This window comes from Anomaloglossus baeobatrachus, chromosome 4 (genome assembly GCF_048569485.1).
Source record: "Anomaloglossus baeobatrachus isolate aAnoBae1 chromosome 4, aAnoBae1.hap1, whole genome shotgun sequence".
Lineage (NCBI taxonomy): Eukaryota > Metazoa > Chordata > Amphibia > Anura > Aromobatidae > Anomaloglossus > Anomaloglossus baeobatrachus.
Genome location: NC_134356.1, coordinates 366,550,319 through 366,571,051, shown reverse-complemented (window position 1 = coordinate 366,571,051; position 20,733 = coordinate 366,550,319). Strand labels below are relative to the sequence as shown.

The following is a 20,733-nucleotide window of genomic DNA, read 5'->3' as shown; positions in this document are numbered from 1 at the left end:
TAAGTCACTGTCATGGCGGCGCCCATATACATATCGCTGCCAAAATTTTGGCAGCAAAATGTAAGGGGTTAATGGCCGCGGGTGGAAGCGATTCCACCCGCGGCTAGCAGGCACACATGTCAGCTGTTGATAACAGCTGATATGTGCGCCGATCGTCGTCGCCGCCTGCCGGCAGCAGGGGGCGGGGCTTACCGGCACACGATCCATGACGTACTCAGTACATCATGGGTCGTTAAGGGGTTAACGGCATTTTTTTTTTTCAATTTCAGAAAATATAAAATTCATCAATTGTATTTACAGCTTTTATGCAGAACTGTGCATTTCTATGGTAACAGTCAACAAAACACGCTTCCTTCTAAGGCTATGTGCGCACGTTGCGTCGGAGTACCTGCAGTTTATTCTGCACGTTTTCCTTCCCTTGGTTTTTGACCAAATGGCTTTTGACCATTTTTTAGCGCTAAAAACGCATGCGTTTTTACCGCGTTTTTAGTGCGTTTTTAGCGCTTTTTACCTGCGTTTTCACCTGCGTTTCTGCAGATGCGTTTTTTAGATCAAGACACTGAGAAATAAAGTTGAATTAGTCAAAAAGAATGAAAAAAGAGAAAAAAAGTATAAAATTAACTTTTAATAAAACTATATGGGAAATTATCAATTTTAATGAAAAAATAGTGGTTATGCACATTTTATCAGAAAAATAGGTGAAGTTTATAATTTTTTAACATTTAAATTTTCGGTTATTGTGTGTGTGTGTAAAGGAACATTAGAAACCATTAATTTTTGTCCAGAAAAGCATGCGTTTTTGGAGCCAAAAACGCAGTGGAAAAGCAGGTAAAAAGCATGAAAAACGCAGAAATTGTGATTTTGGTTGCATTTTGCCATTTCTCATTGACTCCAATGTTAAGGAAATGCTGCAGAAATGTCAAAAACAACTGACATGCTGCTTCTTTTTCAGCATGGTTTTTGACCACAAATATGCAAATTAAACGCTGCTGAAAAAAAAGCAAAGTGCAGACAGGATTTTTGCTTTTCCCATAGACTTTGCTGGCAATCAAAAACGCATGCGTTTTAGCGCAAAAACGCTGCTGCTAAAAACGCGGCAGAAACGCGGAAAAAAACGCAACGTGCGAACATAGCCTAACTGTAGAAAATAGAATACTGATTGAGTATAATTGCTGGATCCCACTATACAGGGTTTGTTTGTTGGTGGTTACTATAAAAATATAACGATTTGGAGTTTTTAAAACGCAAAATGGTACGGAATAATAAAGACTATTTGCAAAGTTGCCTTCTTTTTCACATAAAGGGTACTTTACACGCTGCGATATCGGTAACGATATATCGTCAGGGTCACGTTGGTGGTGACGCACATCCGGTGCCGTTACCAACATCGCAGCGTGTAACACCAATGAGCGACGATCAACGAGCACAAAAACGTGAAAAATCGTTGCTCATTGACACGTCGCTCATTTCCTTAATGTTGTTGCTGCTACCGGTACGATGTTGTTCGTCGCTCCTGCGGCATCACACATCGCTGTGGAAGGAAGGAGGTGGGCGGGATGTTACGTCCCGCTCATCTCTGCCCCTCCGCTTCTATTGGACGCCTGCCATGTGACGTCGCTATGACGCCGCACGAACCGCCCCCTTAGAAGTGAGGCGGATCGCCGGCCAGAGCGACGTCGCAGGGCAGGTAAGTGCGTGTGATAGGGGTAAGCAAGGTTGTGCGGCACAAGCAGCGATTTGCCCGTGTCGCACAACCAACGGGGGAGGGTACGATCGCTTGCGATCTCGCTAGCGAGATCGCAGCGTGTAAAGTACCCTTAAGAGTAGGGGAGAAATATTTAGTTGCTAATATTTGACATTTTTTTAAATTCACAATGGTAGGAAAAATTTGACTTTATTTTTACCTTGGCACTCAATATCCGGGTTACCCCAGAATAGTTCCTGGCATTCACTGCAGTTTCTGCCACCAAAACCAGCCATGCAATGACACTGCCCAGTAAACTGTGAAGAAAGTCATAAATCTGTGAGATTTAAAAAACTCCATATAAATATACTATTGAAAAAAAAATTATATATATATATATATATATATATATATATATATATATATACACACACACACACAGTACAGACCAAAAGTTTGGACACACCTCATTCAGAGTTTTCTTTATTTTCAGAACTCTGAAAATTGCAGATTCACATTGAAGGCATCAAAACTATTAATTAAAACATGTGGAATGAAATACTTAAAAAAGTGTGAAACAACTGAAAATATGTATTATATTCTAGGTTCTTCAAAGTAGCCACCTTTTGCTTTCATTACTACTTTGCACACTCTTGGCATTCTCTTCATGAGCTTCAAGAGGTAGTCACCGGAAATGGTTTTCCAACAGTCTTGAAGGAGTTCTCAGAGATGCTTAGCACTTGTTGGCCCTTTTGCCTTCACTCTGCAGTCCAGCTCACAACAGACCATCTTGATTGGGTTCAGGTCTGGTGACTGTGGAGACCAGGTCATCTTACGCAGCACCCCATCACTCTCCTTCTTGGTCAAATAGCCCTTACACAGCCTGGAGGTGTGTTTGGGGTCATTGTCCTGTTGAAAAATAAATGGTGGTCCAACTAAATGCAAACCGGATGCAATAGCATGCCGCTGCAAGATGCTGTGGTAGGCATGCTGGTTCTGTATGCCTTCAATTTTGAATAAATCCCCAACAGTGTCACCAGCAAAGCATCCCCACACCATCACACCTCCTCCTCCATGCTTCACGGTGGGAACTAGCCATGTAGACTCTATCTGTTCACCTTTTCTACAAAGACACTGTGGTTGGATCCACAGATCTCAAATTTGGACTCATCAGACCAAAGCACAGATTTCCACTGGTCTAATGTCCATTCCTTGTGTTCTTTAGCCCAAACAAGTCTCTTCTGCTTGTTGCCTGTCCTTAGCAGTGGTTTCCTAGCAGCTATTTTACCATGAAGGCTTCCTGCACAAAGTCTCCTCTCAACAGTTGTTTTAGAGATGAGAAGGTGTGTCCAAACTTTTGCTCTGTGCTGTGTATATATTCTATATATATATACATATATATATATATATATATATTTATATATATATATATATTTATATTATATATACACACACACACACATATATATATATATATATATATATATATTATATATGCTATCCACACATATATATGCTATACACACACACTTTATATACTGTATATCCAAAAACATCAATCACTTACCTGATTGCAAGTGGGGCCCAGAGAGCGGCCAGGATCACAGCCACATGACTCACATCCATTTCCGCTGGCAAGATTCCAGGTATTTGGCGCACAATGGTCACAGCTCTGTCCAATCACATTGCTCAGACATGGGCACTGGCCTGTGGCTATATTACAGTGGCAGCTGGCGTCTCCCTGGCAGTAATCCTGATCAGTACCCAGGTAGTTACAGACACATTCTGAAAAGCGAACAAATGGTATAAAAGTTATCTGAAACCTTACCAAACATGTCACAAGTGTAGTATTATTCCTAATTCAGGCTGTGTGCTCACAATAAGTTTTTGGTGAGGTTTTGCTGCTGTGTATTTTTGCTGTGTCAAAAACGCAGCGTCTTACAGTTTCAGCAAAGTGAATAGGATGTATACAAATCTCACGCCCACGTCGGATGTTTTTTATTCAGCGTAAAATGACCTGCGGTGCAGGTTTAAACAAAAATAAAAATAAAAATTAACTACTCTGCACATCAAGGTCCGTGGCATAAAACCATACTGCTTGTATGAAAACCTAAACTGTTCTAACGAGATCATTAGTGGAAGTTTTGTGATGATTGAATGAACATAAAGCCTCAAACCCACTGTCCCAACAGCCGACTACTTATAGTATTTCCTACAAGTGCCGGAAGACAGGAGGAGCAGAAAATTGGAAAAAACACCACACTCAAAAAACTGCTTGTGGTGCAGTTAATATTTTCCCAACGACTTAAAGCTAACAAATCGCCTCTGGATTTTGCACCCCCCAAAAACAGCAAAAAGTGCAGCAAAGAATGCAACAAATAACACATAGTAATAAAAACTGTATGTGTATCAGCCATAAGAGGAGGTGAGTGACATCCAAGAGGGTGTAAGGGGCTCAGACTATTTTTTTTTAGATGGAATGCGATAAACTATTTTAAAGGAAGCCATCATCAGAAATGTACCTATTCTTGCAATCAGATTTTTGTGCTTCATGAATTTAGAAAAAAAATGCCATTTTATTGTCTACATAATAGAATTTTTATTAAAAAAAATTAAAAAGAGTAATTTTGCAGTTTTCACACTGGCCATAGGAGATTTTTTAAGACTTTCAGGAGTAGTTTTTCCAGCAGACAAAATGATTAAAATGACAGGTAACACTTCTATACAATCTGATAACATAGGACCCACCAATCACAATAGGTGATTTCACATCTGGCCCCGCCCCCTCCCTTCACAATGAGCTTTGCACATGCTCATAAAATGTTTCAATACAAAAGATAGGGTCAGGGGCGGAGCATTGTGGCTAATGTGCATGTGATACTTCCTGAAACAAATTTTATAAAAGCCCTAATGGCCAATGTGAAAATTGCACAATTTTTATTTTTTATTTTCAATATAGATTTATTTTATATTGTGATATGAGAAAAAAACATTGACAAAATAAAAATAATAGAGTTAAAACCAAAAATCTGATTTAAAAAATGTAATTTTGTGATGAAGATCAGGTGCATATCTTTTGGAAAAAAAATGAAACCAACTCACTTTTGCAGTCTTGCTGGAAGGCATTCCCATAGTACCCCAGTTGGCACTGCTGGCAGTTCTCGCCCTCTGTGTGATGGAGACACTTCAGACATACTCCTGTGCGTTTGTCACAAGAAAGTGGGTCCGACATGTCGATGTTATTGTTGCAGTTACAGGGCTGACATATTCCTCCAATCTCTTCTGGATTTCCATAATACCCCGAGGCACATTCATCACATCTAATGCCTGAATGGGGACACAGAACCGTCACGTCACAAGGTCTAAAGACCTCCGAATATTAGTAGGTTTTCAGGGCAGCACCTCTGTTGGTTAGGTATGGGGCAATAAAAAAATACAATACTGTAGGGATGTCTGTGGGATCCCTGACAAAGAATGGGATAAGCAAATGGGAATATATATGGCAAAAGAGAGAAGTTGTGACTCCAGAGACGAGCATCAATATGTCAGCCTAAGAAAAGGCTGTGGACAGATGGGCATCATTATAGAGAAAAGACTATTAGGGTCTAATGAATGTGACCGGATCGTGTACACACTCTACAACCTGCTTTTGTGTCGTGATCGATATGTGACTTCTACTTACAGATATCATTGCAGTTTGCCGAAATGGCAGGTTGTTTAAGGGAAGGAGGTAAGTAAAGCTTATATTTTATTTTTGCAGTGATAAGCTGGTGCTTGATGGGTCTTACATGGTGTAAAGCATTACCTGTGTAGCCTTTGTTGCATGAACATATCACATACTCTGATGAAGGATCTTTGTAACATCCACTGGCGAACTGTCGCCCACTGCCAGGTCCATCAGGGCACGGGCAAGGCCTGCAATGGTCACCTGAGCCTAACCTGGGATCACCATAATAGCCAGCGAGACACCTAGAAATCAGCATATAAGACATTAAAGTTCATTATTTTGCGATATGCATGCTGAATACAACGACTATAAATGGTTATGTTATTTTCCAGCAGGACAGATCTAAAGGCCACTTTACACACACAGATAAATCTGTGGCAGATCTGTGGTAGATCTGTGGTTGCAGTGAAATTGTGGACAATCAGTGCCAGGTTTGTGGCCGTGTACAAATGGAACAATATGTCCATGATTTCACTGCAACCACAGATCTGCCAAAGATTTATCTCTGTGTGTAAAGTGGCCTTAAGAGTTCGCTCATAGCAAAGTATAAAACAACAACAACAACTGGCCCAATTTTCACCCAGAAAAGTTGGAGGAGAAGTGAAATCCGTTTGGTATTCCGTATGTCATGCCAGTGCTATGCGAGTGTGTGATTATTTTCTCGCCTAACATCAGTATGACCTACGTTTTTTTCTCAGCAGCTATTATTCTACAATCATTTGCAGGATCATTTACAGGGTTCTACGCTGCAAAACGGAAATGTATAAGTAAAAAACGTGTGTTGATCGTTCTTTTTCTAGCACTTGACTTCTAGCATTGACTTGCATTGGTGAGTCTCGGCTGTTTGCATAAGCAGCATCATGCAATTTTTTTCCTCAGGCCGAAAACAGCTGAGAAAACAATTGTGATCAGCACTGACATTATTTAACTTTGGTGCGAGTGCAGTCTGATTTTTTATCGGATTGCACTCTTTGTATTTATACGCGGAGGTGAGTGAGCCCTAAATTCCATTCACAGTCATCCTAAATCACACCAAGGACAGCTGCACTGTGGGCAGATTTCTAACAGATGAAACTTTTTCAGACATCAAATTTTCCATACTCCTTGTACATCAGGATAATTCATAGACTAAAGGGTGTTTTACACGTTGCGACATCGCATCGTTTGTGCGACATTTGGTGATCGCTGCCATAGTGAACATTATCGCAACGGCAGCCTCACACGCACATACCTTTTCAGCGACGTCGCTGTGACCGCCGAAGAATCCCTCCTTCAAGGGGGAGGTGCGTTCGGCGTCATAGTGACGTCACTGCGGCATCACTAAGCGCCCGCCCAATAGCAGAGGAGGGGCGGAGATGAGCGGGCGAAATATCCCGCCCACCTCCTTCCTTCCGCATTGCCGGTGGACGCAGGTAAGGAGATGTTCGTCATTCCTGCGGTGTCACACATAGTGATGTGTGATGTTGCAGGAATGATGAACAACATCGTACCTGCAGCAGCAACGATATTATGAAAAGGAGCGACGTGTCAACGATCAACGATTTTTGACGCTTTTGCGATCGTTGATCGGCGCTCCTTGGTGTCACACGCTGCGATGTCGCTAACGGCGCCGGATGTGTGTCACTAACGATGTGACCCCGACGATATATCGTTAGCAATGTCGCAGCGTGTAAAGCACCCTTTACATTTGTGGCAAGACTGGCATTGAATTTAGCTTAGGATTTTGAAAGGGGCGTTCTAGGTTATATAAAAATATACTTAAAGAAGGGTATGTTGTAAATTCTCCCAACATTACTGCTGCTCATGTGGTCTCCCGCCCGTCTTTTGCTTGTCCTGCAGTAATGTACCAAACTGTGCACAGGACCACTGCAGCCAATCACTGAGGCTAGTCTTATAATGTCCATGCATGTAAATCACTGCTGAAGACACTGAGTGGCTGCAGATGCCATGTGTGTGTGGTTGACATGTCATCACTGCAGGACAAGTTGAAGACCAAACAAGGAGCACAGAGGTGTGAGGGACAAGGAGCACAGAGGTGTGAGGGATTAGTATGAGTATTTTTAAATATACAAATTGTCTCTCCAGTAAAGGAGACAAACTCTAGCACAGCGCTACCTATTGGAAGTAGCGATCCTAAAAGTCACAAGTGGATTTTTAACAATCCTTTGCAATATGACTCAGGATATATAAGCGAGATCAGAATCCAAATTTGCAGACACGGTGTTTCGGGGTGCTTGCCCCTCATCAGTGCAAAGTATGGGGGTGTCTGATCTGGCTCATGAGAAAGCTATGTGGGGACCACGGGGGAACACTATTCTCCTTAAGGAGACTTTGCAAGCCAGTCTGGCTGCCAAGTAAGGGGACTTATAGCTGCCACGCCCCTCTAAATATACATACATATATTATTCATTGTGCATAGTTTTATATAACAGGAAACTCCTTTAGCATAAACATACCAATCCATCTACATTTGTGTCCCATTAAGGGCCGTTTCAGATCAGCGTTTTTCTGCCGCACTCCCAGAATCGGCACAAGGGCAGTACAGTACTTTACAGTTCACAGACAGTGCGGCAAGCCCCGGACACATGCTGGCACATGCTCCGGTCACATGACCCTATGTGCCCGGAGATTGCCAGTGAACTGTAAAGTACTGTACTGCCCTTGTGCCGGATCTGGGAGTGCGGCAGGAAAACGCTGATCTGAAATGGCCCTTACTTGATTGCAACATATCGAATACATAAATAAAAATAACTAGCTTTAAAAAACAGTTCTACCTTTCGCAGCTGTACCCTTCCGTGTGATTTCTACAGCTGGTGCACTCTCCAGTGAGTGGGTTGCATTCTTCAGCATGTCCATTACATTGGCATTGTTGACAATTAGGAAATCCCCAGTAACCGGGCAAACACCTATCACACTGACGTCCAAAGGCACCGGGAAAACATGGGCACTGACCAGTCTCCTTATGGCAAAAAGCGTCATAAGATCCTTTAAGGTTACATTCACAGGCTGCAAAAATAAAAGTAAATTAATGGAGTGTCTAAAGCAAAGGTTCCAGAATAAATAATGATAGACAACTGTCTGAGGATGCTGCCAGCAGAATCCACAGACAATCATGATAGGATGATGATTATTCCTTGACGAAAGAAACAATTGTCCTTACTTTTTCTGGTCTAACAATACCGGAGAAGTAAATCAAGTAATAATAATACATTACTATACATACGTTTACATCCATTAGGTCCAAATCCATAAGTTCCTGCAGCACATTTATCACAGTTTCTGCCAGCAACATTTGGACGACACTGGCATTGTCCTCCATTTGGGTCACATAAAGCACTCAAGGAGCCTTGTGGGTCACACTGGCATTCTGGATAACATGAAAATAGTAAAAATTGTAAATGTCCTTGGTTACTCCTTACATAGACTTCTTCCAATACCATTGATAGTCTCCTCTTTCTGTAGATCGTCATATTACCTCGCTTCTGCAAGCTATAACTACTCAAATAAGTATCTAAATACAGAACTGTATTTCCACAAATATTCAAACAGTATTTTACATGACTCTCACAATATTATACGTTTGTTTGCAAATTACTCCTTATTAAATATCTCCTTCATTCTTAAGAACAAGAGGGATTTTTAATTTTTTACTTTATTGCTCATTGTCTAGGTGGCCTGTTTCCTAGCCAAGGAGCACAAGCCTAAAAACTGGGCTGTAGAGCTCCTGCATTTTGGGCTTCGAGCTGTCAATCATTAAAAAGAGAATTTTGTTTACTTACCGTAAATTCTTTTTCTTATAGTTCCGACATGGGAGACCCAGACCATGGGTGTATAGCTAGCGACCTCCGGAGGACACACAAAGCACTACACTCAAACGTGTAGCTCCTTACTCCGGGCTATATACACCCCCTGGATGACAATCTACCCAGTTCAGTGCAAAAGCTGAAGGAGGACATCCACCCATAAGTAGAGATAGAGTAAAACTCGGCAAAACCAGCACTCTGTCTACTAACAACAGCCGTGAAGCACACGGAACAAAAAAACTGCCAACAGGCAACAGGGAGGGAGCTGGGTCTCCCATGTCGGAACTATAAGAAAAAGAATTTACGGTAAGTAAACAAAATTCTCTTTTTCTTCATCGTTCCTTATGGGAGACCCAGACCATGGGACGTTCCAAAGCAGTCCATGGGTGGGAAATAAACGAAACGGAGAAGTAGGCAAAACCTAACTTCACAAATGGGCGACAGCCGCCTGAAGGATGCGTCTGCCCAAGCTCGCATCTGCCGAAGCATGAGCATGCACTTGGTAGTGCTTAGAAAAAGTGTGCAGACTGGACCAAGTGGCAGCCTGACACACTTGCTGAGCCGTAGCCTGGTGCCTGAAAGCCCAGGAGGCACCGACAGCTCTGGTCGAGTGCGCCTTAATCCCCGACGGGGGAGGCACCTGAGAAGATTGGTAGGCATCGGCGATAGCCGACCTAACCCAACGAGCCAAGGTCGGTTTAGACGCCGAAAGGCCCTTGCGCTGACCCGTGGTTAGCACAAAAAGTGAGGTGCACCGCCGAAAAACGGCGGTGCGAGACACATAGATTCGGAGCGCCCGCACCAAATCTAAGGTGTGCAACGCCTTCTCAAAGCGATGCACAGGGGCCGGACAAAAAGAGGGCAATGAAATGTCCTGGTTAAGGTGGAAGGAAGACACCACCTTAGGGAGAAAGTCCGGAGTCGGACGAAGAACCACCTTGTCTTGGTGAAACACCAAAAAGGGGGATTCCGAAGAGAGCGCAGCCAAATCAGAAACTCTCCTGAGAGAAGTTATGGCTACTAGAAAGACAACTTTCTGTGAAAGTCTAGACAAAGGAACCTCCCTGAGAGGCTCAAAAGGGGGTTTCTGTAAGGCCGTGAGGACCAAATTAAGGTCCCAGGGATCCAAGGGTCGTCGGTAAGGAGGAATGATGTGAGATGCGCCCTGCATGAAGGTGCGCACCTGAGCCAGTCGGGCGATACGCCGCTGGAACAATACCGACAAAGCCGACACCTGTCCCTTAAGTGAATTGAGGGACAGACCCAACTGTAGACCCGACTGTAGAAAAGACAGGATGGTCGGCAAGGCGAACGGCCAAGGAGCATGGCCGGAAGAGCGACACCAGGACAGGAAAATTTTCCAAGTCCTGTGGTAAATCTTAGCCGAGGAAGACTTCCGAGCCTGAGTCATGGTGGAGATGACCTCAGAGGGAATGCCTGAAGCCGTCAGGATCCAGGACTCAAGAGCCACGCCGTCAATCTGAGAGCCGCAGAATTCTGGCGGAAGAACGGACCTTGAGAGAGAAGGTCTGGGCGGTCCGGAAGATGCCACGGCACCCCTACGGACAGGCGGAGCAGGTCTGGGTACCAGGCTCGCCTGGGCCAGTCCGGAGCAATGAGTATTACTCGACGGCCCTCCATTCGGATCTTGCGCAGAACCCTGGGCAATAGCGCCAGAGGGGGAAACACATAGGCCAGACTGAACTGAGACCAATCCTGAACCAGTGCGTCTGCTGCGAAGGCTTGAGGATCGTGGGAGCGAGCCACGTAAACCGGAACCTTCTTGTTGTGCCGGGAAGCCATTAGATCTACTTCCGGAGTGCCCCACTTGCGGCAAATTGACCTGAACACTGACGGATGCAGTGCCCACTCGCCGCCGTCCACGGTTTGACGGCTGAGATAATCGGCCTCCCAGTTTTCCACGCCTGGGATGTGGACTGCGGATATGGTGGACTTTGAGTCCTCCGTCCACTGGAGGATTCGTTGAACCTCCAACATCGCCAGACGGCTGTGAGTCCCGCCCTGGTGATTGATGTAGGCAACCGCTGTCGCGTTGTCCGACTGAACCCGAATGTGCTTGCCCGCCAATAGGTGGTGAAAGTCTAGGAGAGCTAGAAACACGGCTCTGATCTCCAGCACATTGATCGGGAGGGCCGATTCGGACGGAGTCCAAGTGCCCTGTGCTCGGTGATGGAGAAACACCGCTCCCCAGCCGGAGAGACTGGCATCCGTGGTGAGGATCACCCAGGACGGAGTCAGGAAGGACCGTCCCTGTGAAAGGGAGAGGGGCTGAAGCCACCACTGAAGGGAGTTCCTGGCCTGTGATGACAGAGCCACCAGCCTGTCCAAAGAAGAGATCCGCTTGTCCCAACAGCGGAGAATGTCCAGCTGCAAGGGACGCAGATGGAACTGGGCAAAGGGAACCGCTTCTATGGACGCCACCATCTGACCCAGCACCTGCATGAGGTGTCTGATGGAATGACGGCGGTGCCTCAGCAGAGAGCGCACTGCCAGACGAAGGGACTGCTGTTTGACTAAGGACAACTTGACAAGTGCCGGCAGCATCTCGAATTGCATCCCTAGGTACAAAAGTACCTGGGTCGGGGTCAGAGTCGACTTGGGGAGGTTGACAAGACACCCGAATTGGACTAGAGTGGCGAGAGTGAGCGAGACACTCCGCTGACAGTCTACACTGGATGAGGCCTTGACTAGAAGGTCGTCCAGGTAAGGAATCACTGCCAACCCCTGGAGGTGCAGGACCGCAACCACTGCTGCCATGACCTTGGTGAACACTCGGGGGGCCGTGGCTAAGCCAAAGGGAAGAGCCACGAACTGGAAATGTTCCTCTCCGATCGCAAAGCGTAGCCAGCGCTGGTGTGAAACCGCAATAGGCACATGCAGATAGGCATCTCTGATGTCGATGGATGCCAGAAAATCTCCCTGGGTCATTGAGGCAATGACCGATCTTAGAGATTCCATGCGAAAGTGCCGCACCTGAACATGCTTGTTGAGAAGCTTGAGATCCAGGATGGGCCGGGAGGAACCGTCCTTTTTGGGAACTAGAAAGAGGTTTGAGTAGAAACCTCTGAACCGTTCCCGGGCGGGGACCGGAACAATTACACCGTTGGTCTGCAGGGATGCCACGGCCTGAGAGAAGGCGGCGGCTTTGGAGCAGGGGGGGGTGGACAGAAAAAATCTGTTTGGCGGGCTGGAGGAAAAAGGTATCCTGTAGCCGTGGGTGATGATATCCCGCACCCACTGATCGGCGACGTGTTGCAACCACACGTCGCCAAAGTGGGAGAGCCTGCCCCCGACCAAGGACGTTGCTGGCGCGGCCAGATAGTCACGAGGAGGCTGCCTTGGTGGCAGCGGCTCCTCCGGTCTTTTGAGGACGCGGCTTTGCGCGCCAGTTGGATTTGCGATCCTTGGCGGTAGTGGACGAGACTGTGGGCTTAGAGGATGACCAGTTAGAGGAACGAAAGGAACGAAACCTCGATTGGTTCCTGCCCTGGGTAGGTTTCTTGGCTTTAGCTTGTGGCAAGGAAGTACTCTTCCCGCCAGTAGCTTCCTTAATTATGTCATCCAGCTGTTCCCCAAACAGCCGTGACCCAGTAAAGGGGAGACTCGCAAGGTACTTCTTAGAGGAAGCGTCCGCTTTCCACTCTCGAAGCCACAAGATCCTGCGGATCGCGAGGGAGTTAGCGGAAGCCACTGCCGTGCGGTGAGAAGCCTCCAGGATGACAGACATGGCGTAGGACGCAAAAGCCGAAGCTCGGGAAGTTAAGGCATCCATCTCAGGAATAGAGTCCCTGGAAAGGGAATGAATCTCCGCCAGAGAGGCAGAGATAGCCTTAAGAGCCCACACCGCCGCAAAAGACGGAGAGAAGGAGGCTCCTGCCGCCTCAAATACAGACTTGGCCAGAAGGTCAACCTGGCGGTCAGTGGGATCCTTAAGAGAAGTGCCGTCGGCCACCGCAACTACTGTGCGGGCTGAGATTCTGGACACTGGAGGGTCCACCTTTGGGGACTGGGCCCAGTCCTTAACTACCTCCGGTGGAAACGGGAAACGGTCATCTGAACTACGTTTCGGAAAACGTTTGTCAGGACAGGCCCTAGGCTTGTTAACAGTGGTCTGAAAGCTGGAGTGGTTAAAAAACATACTCCTAGGTTTCTTAGGAGAGGTAAACTGGTGTACCTCTACCAGAGAGGGTTGATCCTCTGACTCCTGTGGGTTGAGGTTCAGTACGGAGTTAATGGACGCAATCAAGTCACTAACGTCCGCATCACCCTCAGACAAATCAATGGGGTACATAGAGGCAGCGTCTGAGCCCACAGTAAAGGAATCTTCCTCGCCCTGCACCTCGGCTTGTGAATCAGAGCCGTGGGACGAGGAAGGAGAAGGGTCCGTGCGTCTCCGTTTAGGGGGACGGGGTCCTAGGACCTGCTCTGAGGGCTCTGCAGAGCTCGGAGCCGCAGAGACACCCTGAGAGGGAGGCTGATGCATAGACAGCAGCGTCTGGGACAGCTGCCCCATGGAATCGGCAAACGACTTGGAAAGAGCCTGTGAAAAGGATGCTACCCAAGCCGGGGGTTCAGCCACCAGGACCGAAGCAGCCTGAGGGACCCCTGAGGAGGCTCCAGGCTGAGACACAACCATATTAGCACAGTTATCACAATGTGGGTACGTGCTAGGCTCTGGCAGAATTAGCTTGCAAGCAGTGCATATAGCATACATGTTTGCAGCTTTGCTCCTAGTGACAGACATGCTGCTGTGGAGGAAGCTCTGCAGCCAAAACACACTCCTGTAGAAAGCCTGAGTGTATAAAAATCCACAACCATAGGTTGTGGCTTACCAGCCCTGCTCTCTGTGTCCTCCGGATTTCACCGCTCCCCTGTAAAGTGACAGCTTTCCAAAAAGTATGCAGCTGCAACATCCAGCGCTTCTCAGTGATAAAAACGCTGATAAAATGGCGCTGGGAGAAGGAGGGGGGGGCGTGTATAAGCCCAGGAGCGGGAAAACAGAAGCACAGAGATACAGGGGGGTAGACAGGGGAGGGGACATCTCCTTAGAGAGAAGTGCCCTCCCCTCTGCTGGCCGGGCGGTGGGCGGCGCTGTATGCAAAACATACAGCAGAAGCCAAAAACGAAACTAGGCCCAAACTGAAGCCGGGGCCTAGATTTCAAAGTGCGGCCGACGAGCAGGCACCGTCGGCGCGGTTCTCATGGGAAATTCCCAGAACCGGCCGAAATTAACAGTAACGCTAAAGCACATACTGCCCCCATAATAAAAGCACCCGGGACCCCTGAAAAAACGTCTCAATACTTAGCTTGGAGACGCAGGGCCATGTCCCTGAGTGGGGTTAACGCTCCTTCCAGCAGGGACCAGACAGGGCTGTGGATGGAGCCGGCCTCCTGCAAGCAGAGAGGACCGTGGAGGCTCCCACTTCAAACAGAGCCTCGACAGAGGATGCGAAGGAGCTCGGCATGTGAAGGCTCCAGCCTTATGAAGATCAACCTTAACAGCACCCCGCAGAGTGGAGCGTGAAGGGACATGCCGGGAGTCCAGATTGGACCCGCTTTTCTTCCAAAACTTTAAAAAATTAAAATAAAATTGAAAAAAATATGAGGAAATAAAAGTGTGTGTATCCTCCTGAAACACAAAGCGTTGAACTGGGTAGATTGTCATCCAGGGGGTGTATATAGCCCGGAGGGAGGAGCTACACGTTTGAGTGTAGTGCTTTGTGTGTCCTCCGGAGGTCGCTAGCTATACACCCATGGTCTGGGTCTCCCATAAGGAACGATGAAGAAAAGCATAAATTAGAAGAAAGAAAAAAAAAAGAAAAAAAGATCCAGCACTCATTTCTGTGGTCCAAAGGTAATATGTGTGATGTTTCGGTCCTATTTGATCTTTTATCAGGCTTAGAACAGGGTACATATAGGATGTATTTTTTGACAGGTAGCCTCATGTTATGAGTCTTCGCATATGACTATCAATACTGTAATTTGATGATATTAATAGATCCATTGGATCAGTGACTTGTCCATTGTTTGCCTACTCAAACTGCCTGTTACTGTTATTCCATCTATCTGGATCTCCTGTATATGATTTACTGTTTTTAGCTTATGTGCTACATTATTTTTGTCTTTTTTAGGCTATGTGCGCACTGGGAAATGGATTTTTTTCAAGAAAATTCCGCAGGCATTCAAAGATTACCACACACGCGGTAAAAAACCGCGGCAAACCGCACCCGAAAACCGCATGCGGTTTGCTGCGGTTTTACCGCGGTATTGTTCGTGGTATTGCCGCGGTTCTGCCGCTTGCGGGTTGGTACATGTGCTTTATTGCATTCAATGCAATAAAGCACATTAAAAAAAAAAAAAAAATCAATTCCTTCTGAGATAGATAGTAGATAAAGAGAATTTTGTTTACTTACCGTAAATTCTTTTTCTTATAGTTCCGACATGGGAGACCCAAACCATGGGTGTATAGCTTCTGCCTCCGGAGGACACACAAAGTACTACACTCAAACGTGTAGCTCCTCCCTCCGGGCTATATACACCCCCTGGATGACAATCTAACCAGTTCAGTGCAAAAGCTGAAGGAGGACATCCACCCATAAGTAGAGATAGAGTAAAACTCGGAATAACCGGAACTCTGTCTACTAACAACAGCCGGTGAAACACACGGAACAAAAAACTGCCAACAGGCAACAGGGAGGGTGCTGGGTCTCCCATGTCGGAACTATAAGAAAAAGAATTTACGGTAAGTAAACAAAATTCTCTTTTTCTTTATCGTTCCTTATGGGAGACCCAAACCATGGGACGTTCCAAAGCAGTCCATGGGTGGGAAATAAACCAAACTGAGAAGTAGGCAAAACCTAACTTCACAAATGGGCGACAGCCGCCTGAAGAATGCGTCTGCCCAAGCTCGCATCTGCCGAAGCATGAGCATGCACTTGGTAGTGCTTCGAAAAAGTGTGCAGACTGGACCACGTGGCAGCCTGACAAACCTGCTGAGCCGTAGCCTGGTGCCTGAAAGCCCAGGAGGCACCGACAGCTCTGGTCGAGTGCGCCTTAATCCCTGGCGGAGGAGGCACCTGAGAACACTGGTAGGCATCGGTGATAGCCGACCTGATCCAACGAGCTAGGGTCGGTTTAGAAGCAGCGAGACCCTTGCGCTGACCAGTGGTTAGCACAAAAAGTGAGGTGCACCGCCTAAAAACGGCGGTGCGTGACACATAGATTCGGAGCGCCCGCACCAAATCTAAGGAGTGCAACGCCTTCACAAAGCGATGCACAGGAGCCGGACAAAGAGAAGGCAATGAAATGTCCTGGTTAAGGTGGAAAGGGGACACCACCTTAGGGAGAAAGTCCGGAGTCGGACGAAGAACCACCTTGTCTTGGTGAAACACCAAAAAGGGGGATTCCGAAGAGAGCGCAGCCAAATCAGAAACTCTCCTGAGAGAAGTTATGGCTACTAGAAAAACAACTTTCTGTGAAAGTCTAAACAAAGGAACCTCCCTGAGAGGCTCAAAGGGGGGTTTCTGTAAGGCCGTGAGGACCAGATTAAGGTCCCAGGGATCCAGGGGCCGCCGGTAAGGAGGAATGATGTGAGATGCGCCCTGCATGAAGGTGCGCACCTGGGCCAGTCGGGCCATACGCCGCTGGAACAATACCGACAGAGCCGACACCTGTCCCTTGAGGGAATTGAGGGACAGTCCTAGCTGTAGACCGGACTGTAGAAAGGACAGGATGGTCGGCAAGGAGAACGGCCAAGGAGCATGGTCGGAAGAGCGACACCAGGACAGGAAAATCCTCCAAGTCCTGTGGTAAATCTTGGCCGAGGAAGACTTCCGAGCCTGAGTCATGGTGGAGATGACCTCAGAGGGAATGCCTGAAGCCGTCAGGATCCAGGACTCAAGAGCCACGCCGTCAATCTGAGAGCCGCAGAATTCTGGTGGAAGAACGGACCTTGAGAGAGAAGGTCTGGGCGGTCCGGGAGATGCCACGGCACCTCTACGGACAGACGGAGCAGGTCTGGGTACCAAGCTCGCCTGGGCCAGTCCGGAGCAATGAGTATGACTCGACGGCCCTCCATTCTGATCTTGCGCAGAACCCTGGGCAAGAGCGCTAGAGGGGGAAACACATAGGCCAGACGGAACTGAGACCAATCTTGAACCAGTGCGTCTGCTGCGAAGGCTTGAGGATCGTGGGAGCGAGCCACGTAAACCGGAACCTTCTTGTTGTGCCGGGATGCCATTAGATCCACTTCCGGAGTGCCCCACTTGCGGCAGATTGATCTGAACACTGACGGATGCAGGGCCCACTCGCCGCTGTCCACGGTTTGACGGCTGAGATAATCGGCCTCCCAGTTTTCCACGCCTGGGATGTGGACTGCAGATATGGTGGACTTGGAGTCCTCCGTCCACTGGAGGATTCGTTGAACCTCCAACATCGCCAGACGGCTGTGAGTCCCGCCCTGGTGATTGATGTAGGCAACCGCTGTCGCATTGTCCGACTGAACTCGAATGTGCCTGCCCGCCAACAGGTGGTGAAAGGCTAGGAGAGCTAGAAACACAGCTCTGATCTCCAGCACATTGATCGAGAGGGCTGATTCGGACGGAGTCCAAGTGCCCTGTGCTCGGTGATGGAGAAATACTGCTCCCCAACCGGAGAGGCTGGCATCCGTGGTGAGGATCACCCAGGACGGAGTCAGGAAGGAGCGTCCCTGTGACAGAGAGAGGGGCCGAAGCCACCACTGAAGGGAGCTCCTGGTCTGTGACGACAGAGCCACCAGCCTGTGCAAGGAAGAGATCCGCTTGTCCCAACAGCGGAGAATGTCCAGCTGCAGGGGACGCAGATGGAACTGGGCAAAGGGAACCGCTTCCATTGACGCCACCATCTGACCCAGCACCTGCATGAGGTGTCTGATGGAATGACGGCGGTGCCTCAGCAGAGAGCGCACCGCCAGACGAAGGGACTGCTGTTTGACTAAGGGCAACTTGACAAGTGCCGGCAGAGTCTCGAATTGCATCCCTAGGTACATAAGCACCTGGGTCGGGGTCAGAGTGGACTTGGGCAGGTTGACAAGCCACCCGAACTGAACTAGCGTGGCGAGAGTGAGAGAGACACTCCGCTGGCAGTCTGCACTGGATGAGGCCTTGACTAGAAGGTCGTCCAGGTAGGGAATCACTGCCAACCCCTGGAGGTGCAGGACTGCAACCACTGCTGCCATGACCTTGGTGAATACTCGAGGGGCCGTGGCTAAGCCGAAGGGGAGAGCCACGAATTGGAAATGTTCCTCTCCGATTGCAAAGCGTAGCCAACGCTGGTGTGGAACCGCAATAGGCACATGCAGATAGGCATCTCTGATGTCGATGGATGCCAGAAAATCTCCTTGGGTCATTGAGGCAATGACCGATCTCAGAGATTCCATGCGAAAGTGCCGCACCTGAACATGCTTGTTGAGAAGCTTGAGATCCAGGATGGGCCGGAAGGAACCGTCCTTTTTGGGGACTAGAAAGAGGTTTGAGTAGAAACCGCTGAACCGTTCCCGGGCGGGAACCGGAACAATTACACCGTTGGCCTGCAGGGATGCCACGGCCTGAGAGAAGGCGGCGGCTTTGGAGCAGGGGGGGGTGGACAGAAAAAATCTGTTTGGCGGGCTGGAAGAAAATTCTATCCTGTAGCCGTGGGAGATGATATCCCGCACCCACTGATCGGAGACGTGTTGAAACCACACGTCGCCAAAGTGGGAGAGCCTGCCACCGACCAAGGACGTTGCTGGCGCAGCCAGATAGTCAAGAGGAGGCTGCCTTAGTGGCAGCGGCTCCTCCGGTCTTTTGAGGACGCGGCTTTGCGCGCCAGTTGGATTTACGATCCTTGGCTGCGGTAGTGGACGAGGTCGAGGGCTTAGAGGATGACCAGTTAGAGGAACGAAAGGAACGAAACCTCGATTGGTTCCTGCCCTGGACAGGTTTCCTGGCTTTAGTTTGTGGCAAGGAAGTACTCTTCCCGCCAGTAGCTTCCTTAATTATGTCATCCAGCTGTTCCCCAAACAGCCGGGACCCAGCAAAAGGGAGACTCGCAAGGTACTTCTTAGAGGAAGCGTCTGCTTTCCACTCTCGAAGCCACAAGATCCTGCGGATCGCGAGGGAGTTAGCGGAGGCCACCGCCGTGCGGTGAGAAGCCTCCAGGATGTCAGACATGGCGTAGGATGCAAAAGCCGAAGCTTGAGAAGTTAAGGCATCCGTCTCAGGAATAGAGTCCCTGGAAAGGGAATGTATCTCCGCCAGAGAGGCAGAGACTGCCTTAAGAGCCCACACTGCCGCAAAAGACGGGGAGAACGAGGATCCTGCCGCCTCATATACAGACTTGGCCAGAAGGTCAACCTGGCGGTCAGTGGGATCCTTAAGAGAAGTGCCATCAGCCACAGCTACGACTGTGCGGGCTGAGATTCTGGACACCGGAGGGTCTACCTTTGGGGACTGGGCCCATTCCTTAACCACCTCTGGTGGAAAAGGAAAACGGTCATCTGAACTACGCTTTGGAAAACGTTTGTCAGGACAGGCCCTGGGCTTGGTAACAGTGGTGTGAAAGCTGGAGTGGTTAAAAAACATACTCCTAGCTTTCTTAGGTGAGGTAAACTGGTGTATCTCTACCAGAGAGGCTTGTTCCTCTGACTCTGGTGGGTTGAGGTTCAGTACGGAGTTAATGGACGCAATCAAGTCACTAACATCCGCATCACCCTCAGACAAGTCAATGGGGTACATAGAGGTAGCGTCTGAGCCCACAGTAAACGAATCCTCCTCGCCCTGCACCTCGGCACGTGAATCAGAGCCGTGGGAAGAGGAAGGAGAAGGGTCCCTGCGTCTCCGTTTAGGGGGACGGGGTCCTAGGACATGCTCTGAGAGCTCTGCAGAGCTCGGAGCAGCATAGGCACCCTGAGAAGGGGGCTGATGCATGGTCAGCAGTGTCCGGGACAGCTGCCCCATGGAGTCGGCAAAGGACTGGGAAATAGCTTGTGAAAAAGATGCTACCCAAGCCAGGGGTTCAGCCACCGGGGCCGGAGCAGCCGGAGGGACCCCTGAGGAGGCTCCAGGCTGAGACACAACCATATTAGCACAGGCATCACAATGTGGGTATGTGCTTGGCTCTGGCAGAATGAGCTTACAAGCAGTGCATATAGCGTACATGTTTGCAGCCTTGCTTCGGGTGACAGACATGCTGCTGAGGTGGAAGCTCTGCAGCAAGAATACACTCCTGTAGAATGCCCTGAGAGTGTAATAAAAAGCCCACAACCAGAGGTTGTGGCTTACCAAACCGCTCTCTGTGTGCCCTCCGGATTCCACAGCTCAAAGCCCCAGTGAAGCGTCAGCCTTCCTAAACAGCAGCAGCTGCAGCATCCAGCGCCGTCCAGTGTAAGAACGCTGAGAAAATGGCGCTGGAAGGAGGAGGGGGGGCGGGTATTAGCCCAAGAGCGGGAAAAACGGAGGGCCAGGGAGAGATACAGGGGAGGG

General features: G+C 48.5%; 1 protein-coding gene across 2 annotated transcripts in view; it reads right to left on the bottom strand.

The window, feature by feature from the left end:
• Positions 1-20,733, bottom strand: part of LAMB1 (laminin subunit beta 1) — a 112,377-nt gene that overhangs the window by 32,454 nt on the left and 59,190 nt on the right. For both annotated transcript variants that reach the window (XM_075345139.1, XM_075345140.1), the window contains 6 exons: positions 8,635-8,778; positions 8,186-8,417; positions 5,490-5,653; positions 4,787-5,011; positions 3,252-3,469; positions 1,905-2,001 (listed from right to left, as the gene is read on the bottom strand). In XM_075345139.1, coding sequence (XP_075201254.1) covers positions 1,905-2,001; positions 3,252-3,469; positions 4,787-5,011; positions 5,490-5,653; positions 8,186-8,417; positions 8,635-8,778 — 1,080 coding nt within the window. The remainder of the gene's footprint in view (positions 1-1,904; positions 2,002-3,251; positions 3,470-4,786; positions 5,012-5,489; positions 5,654-8,185; positions 8,418-8,634; positions 8,779-20,733) is intronic.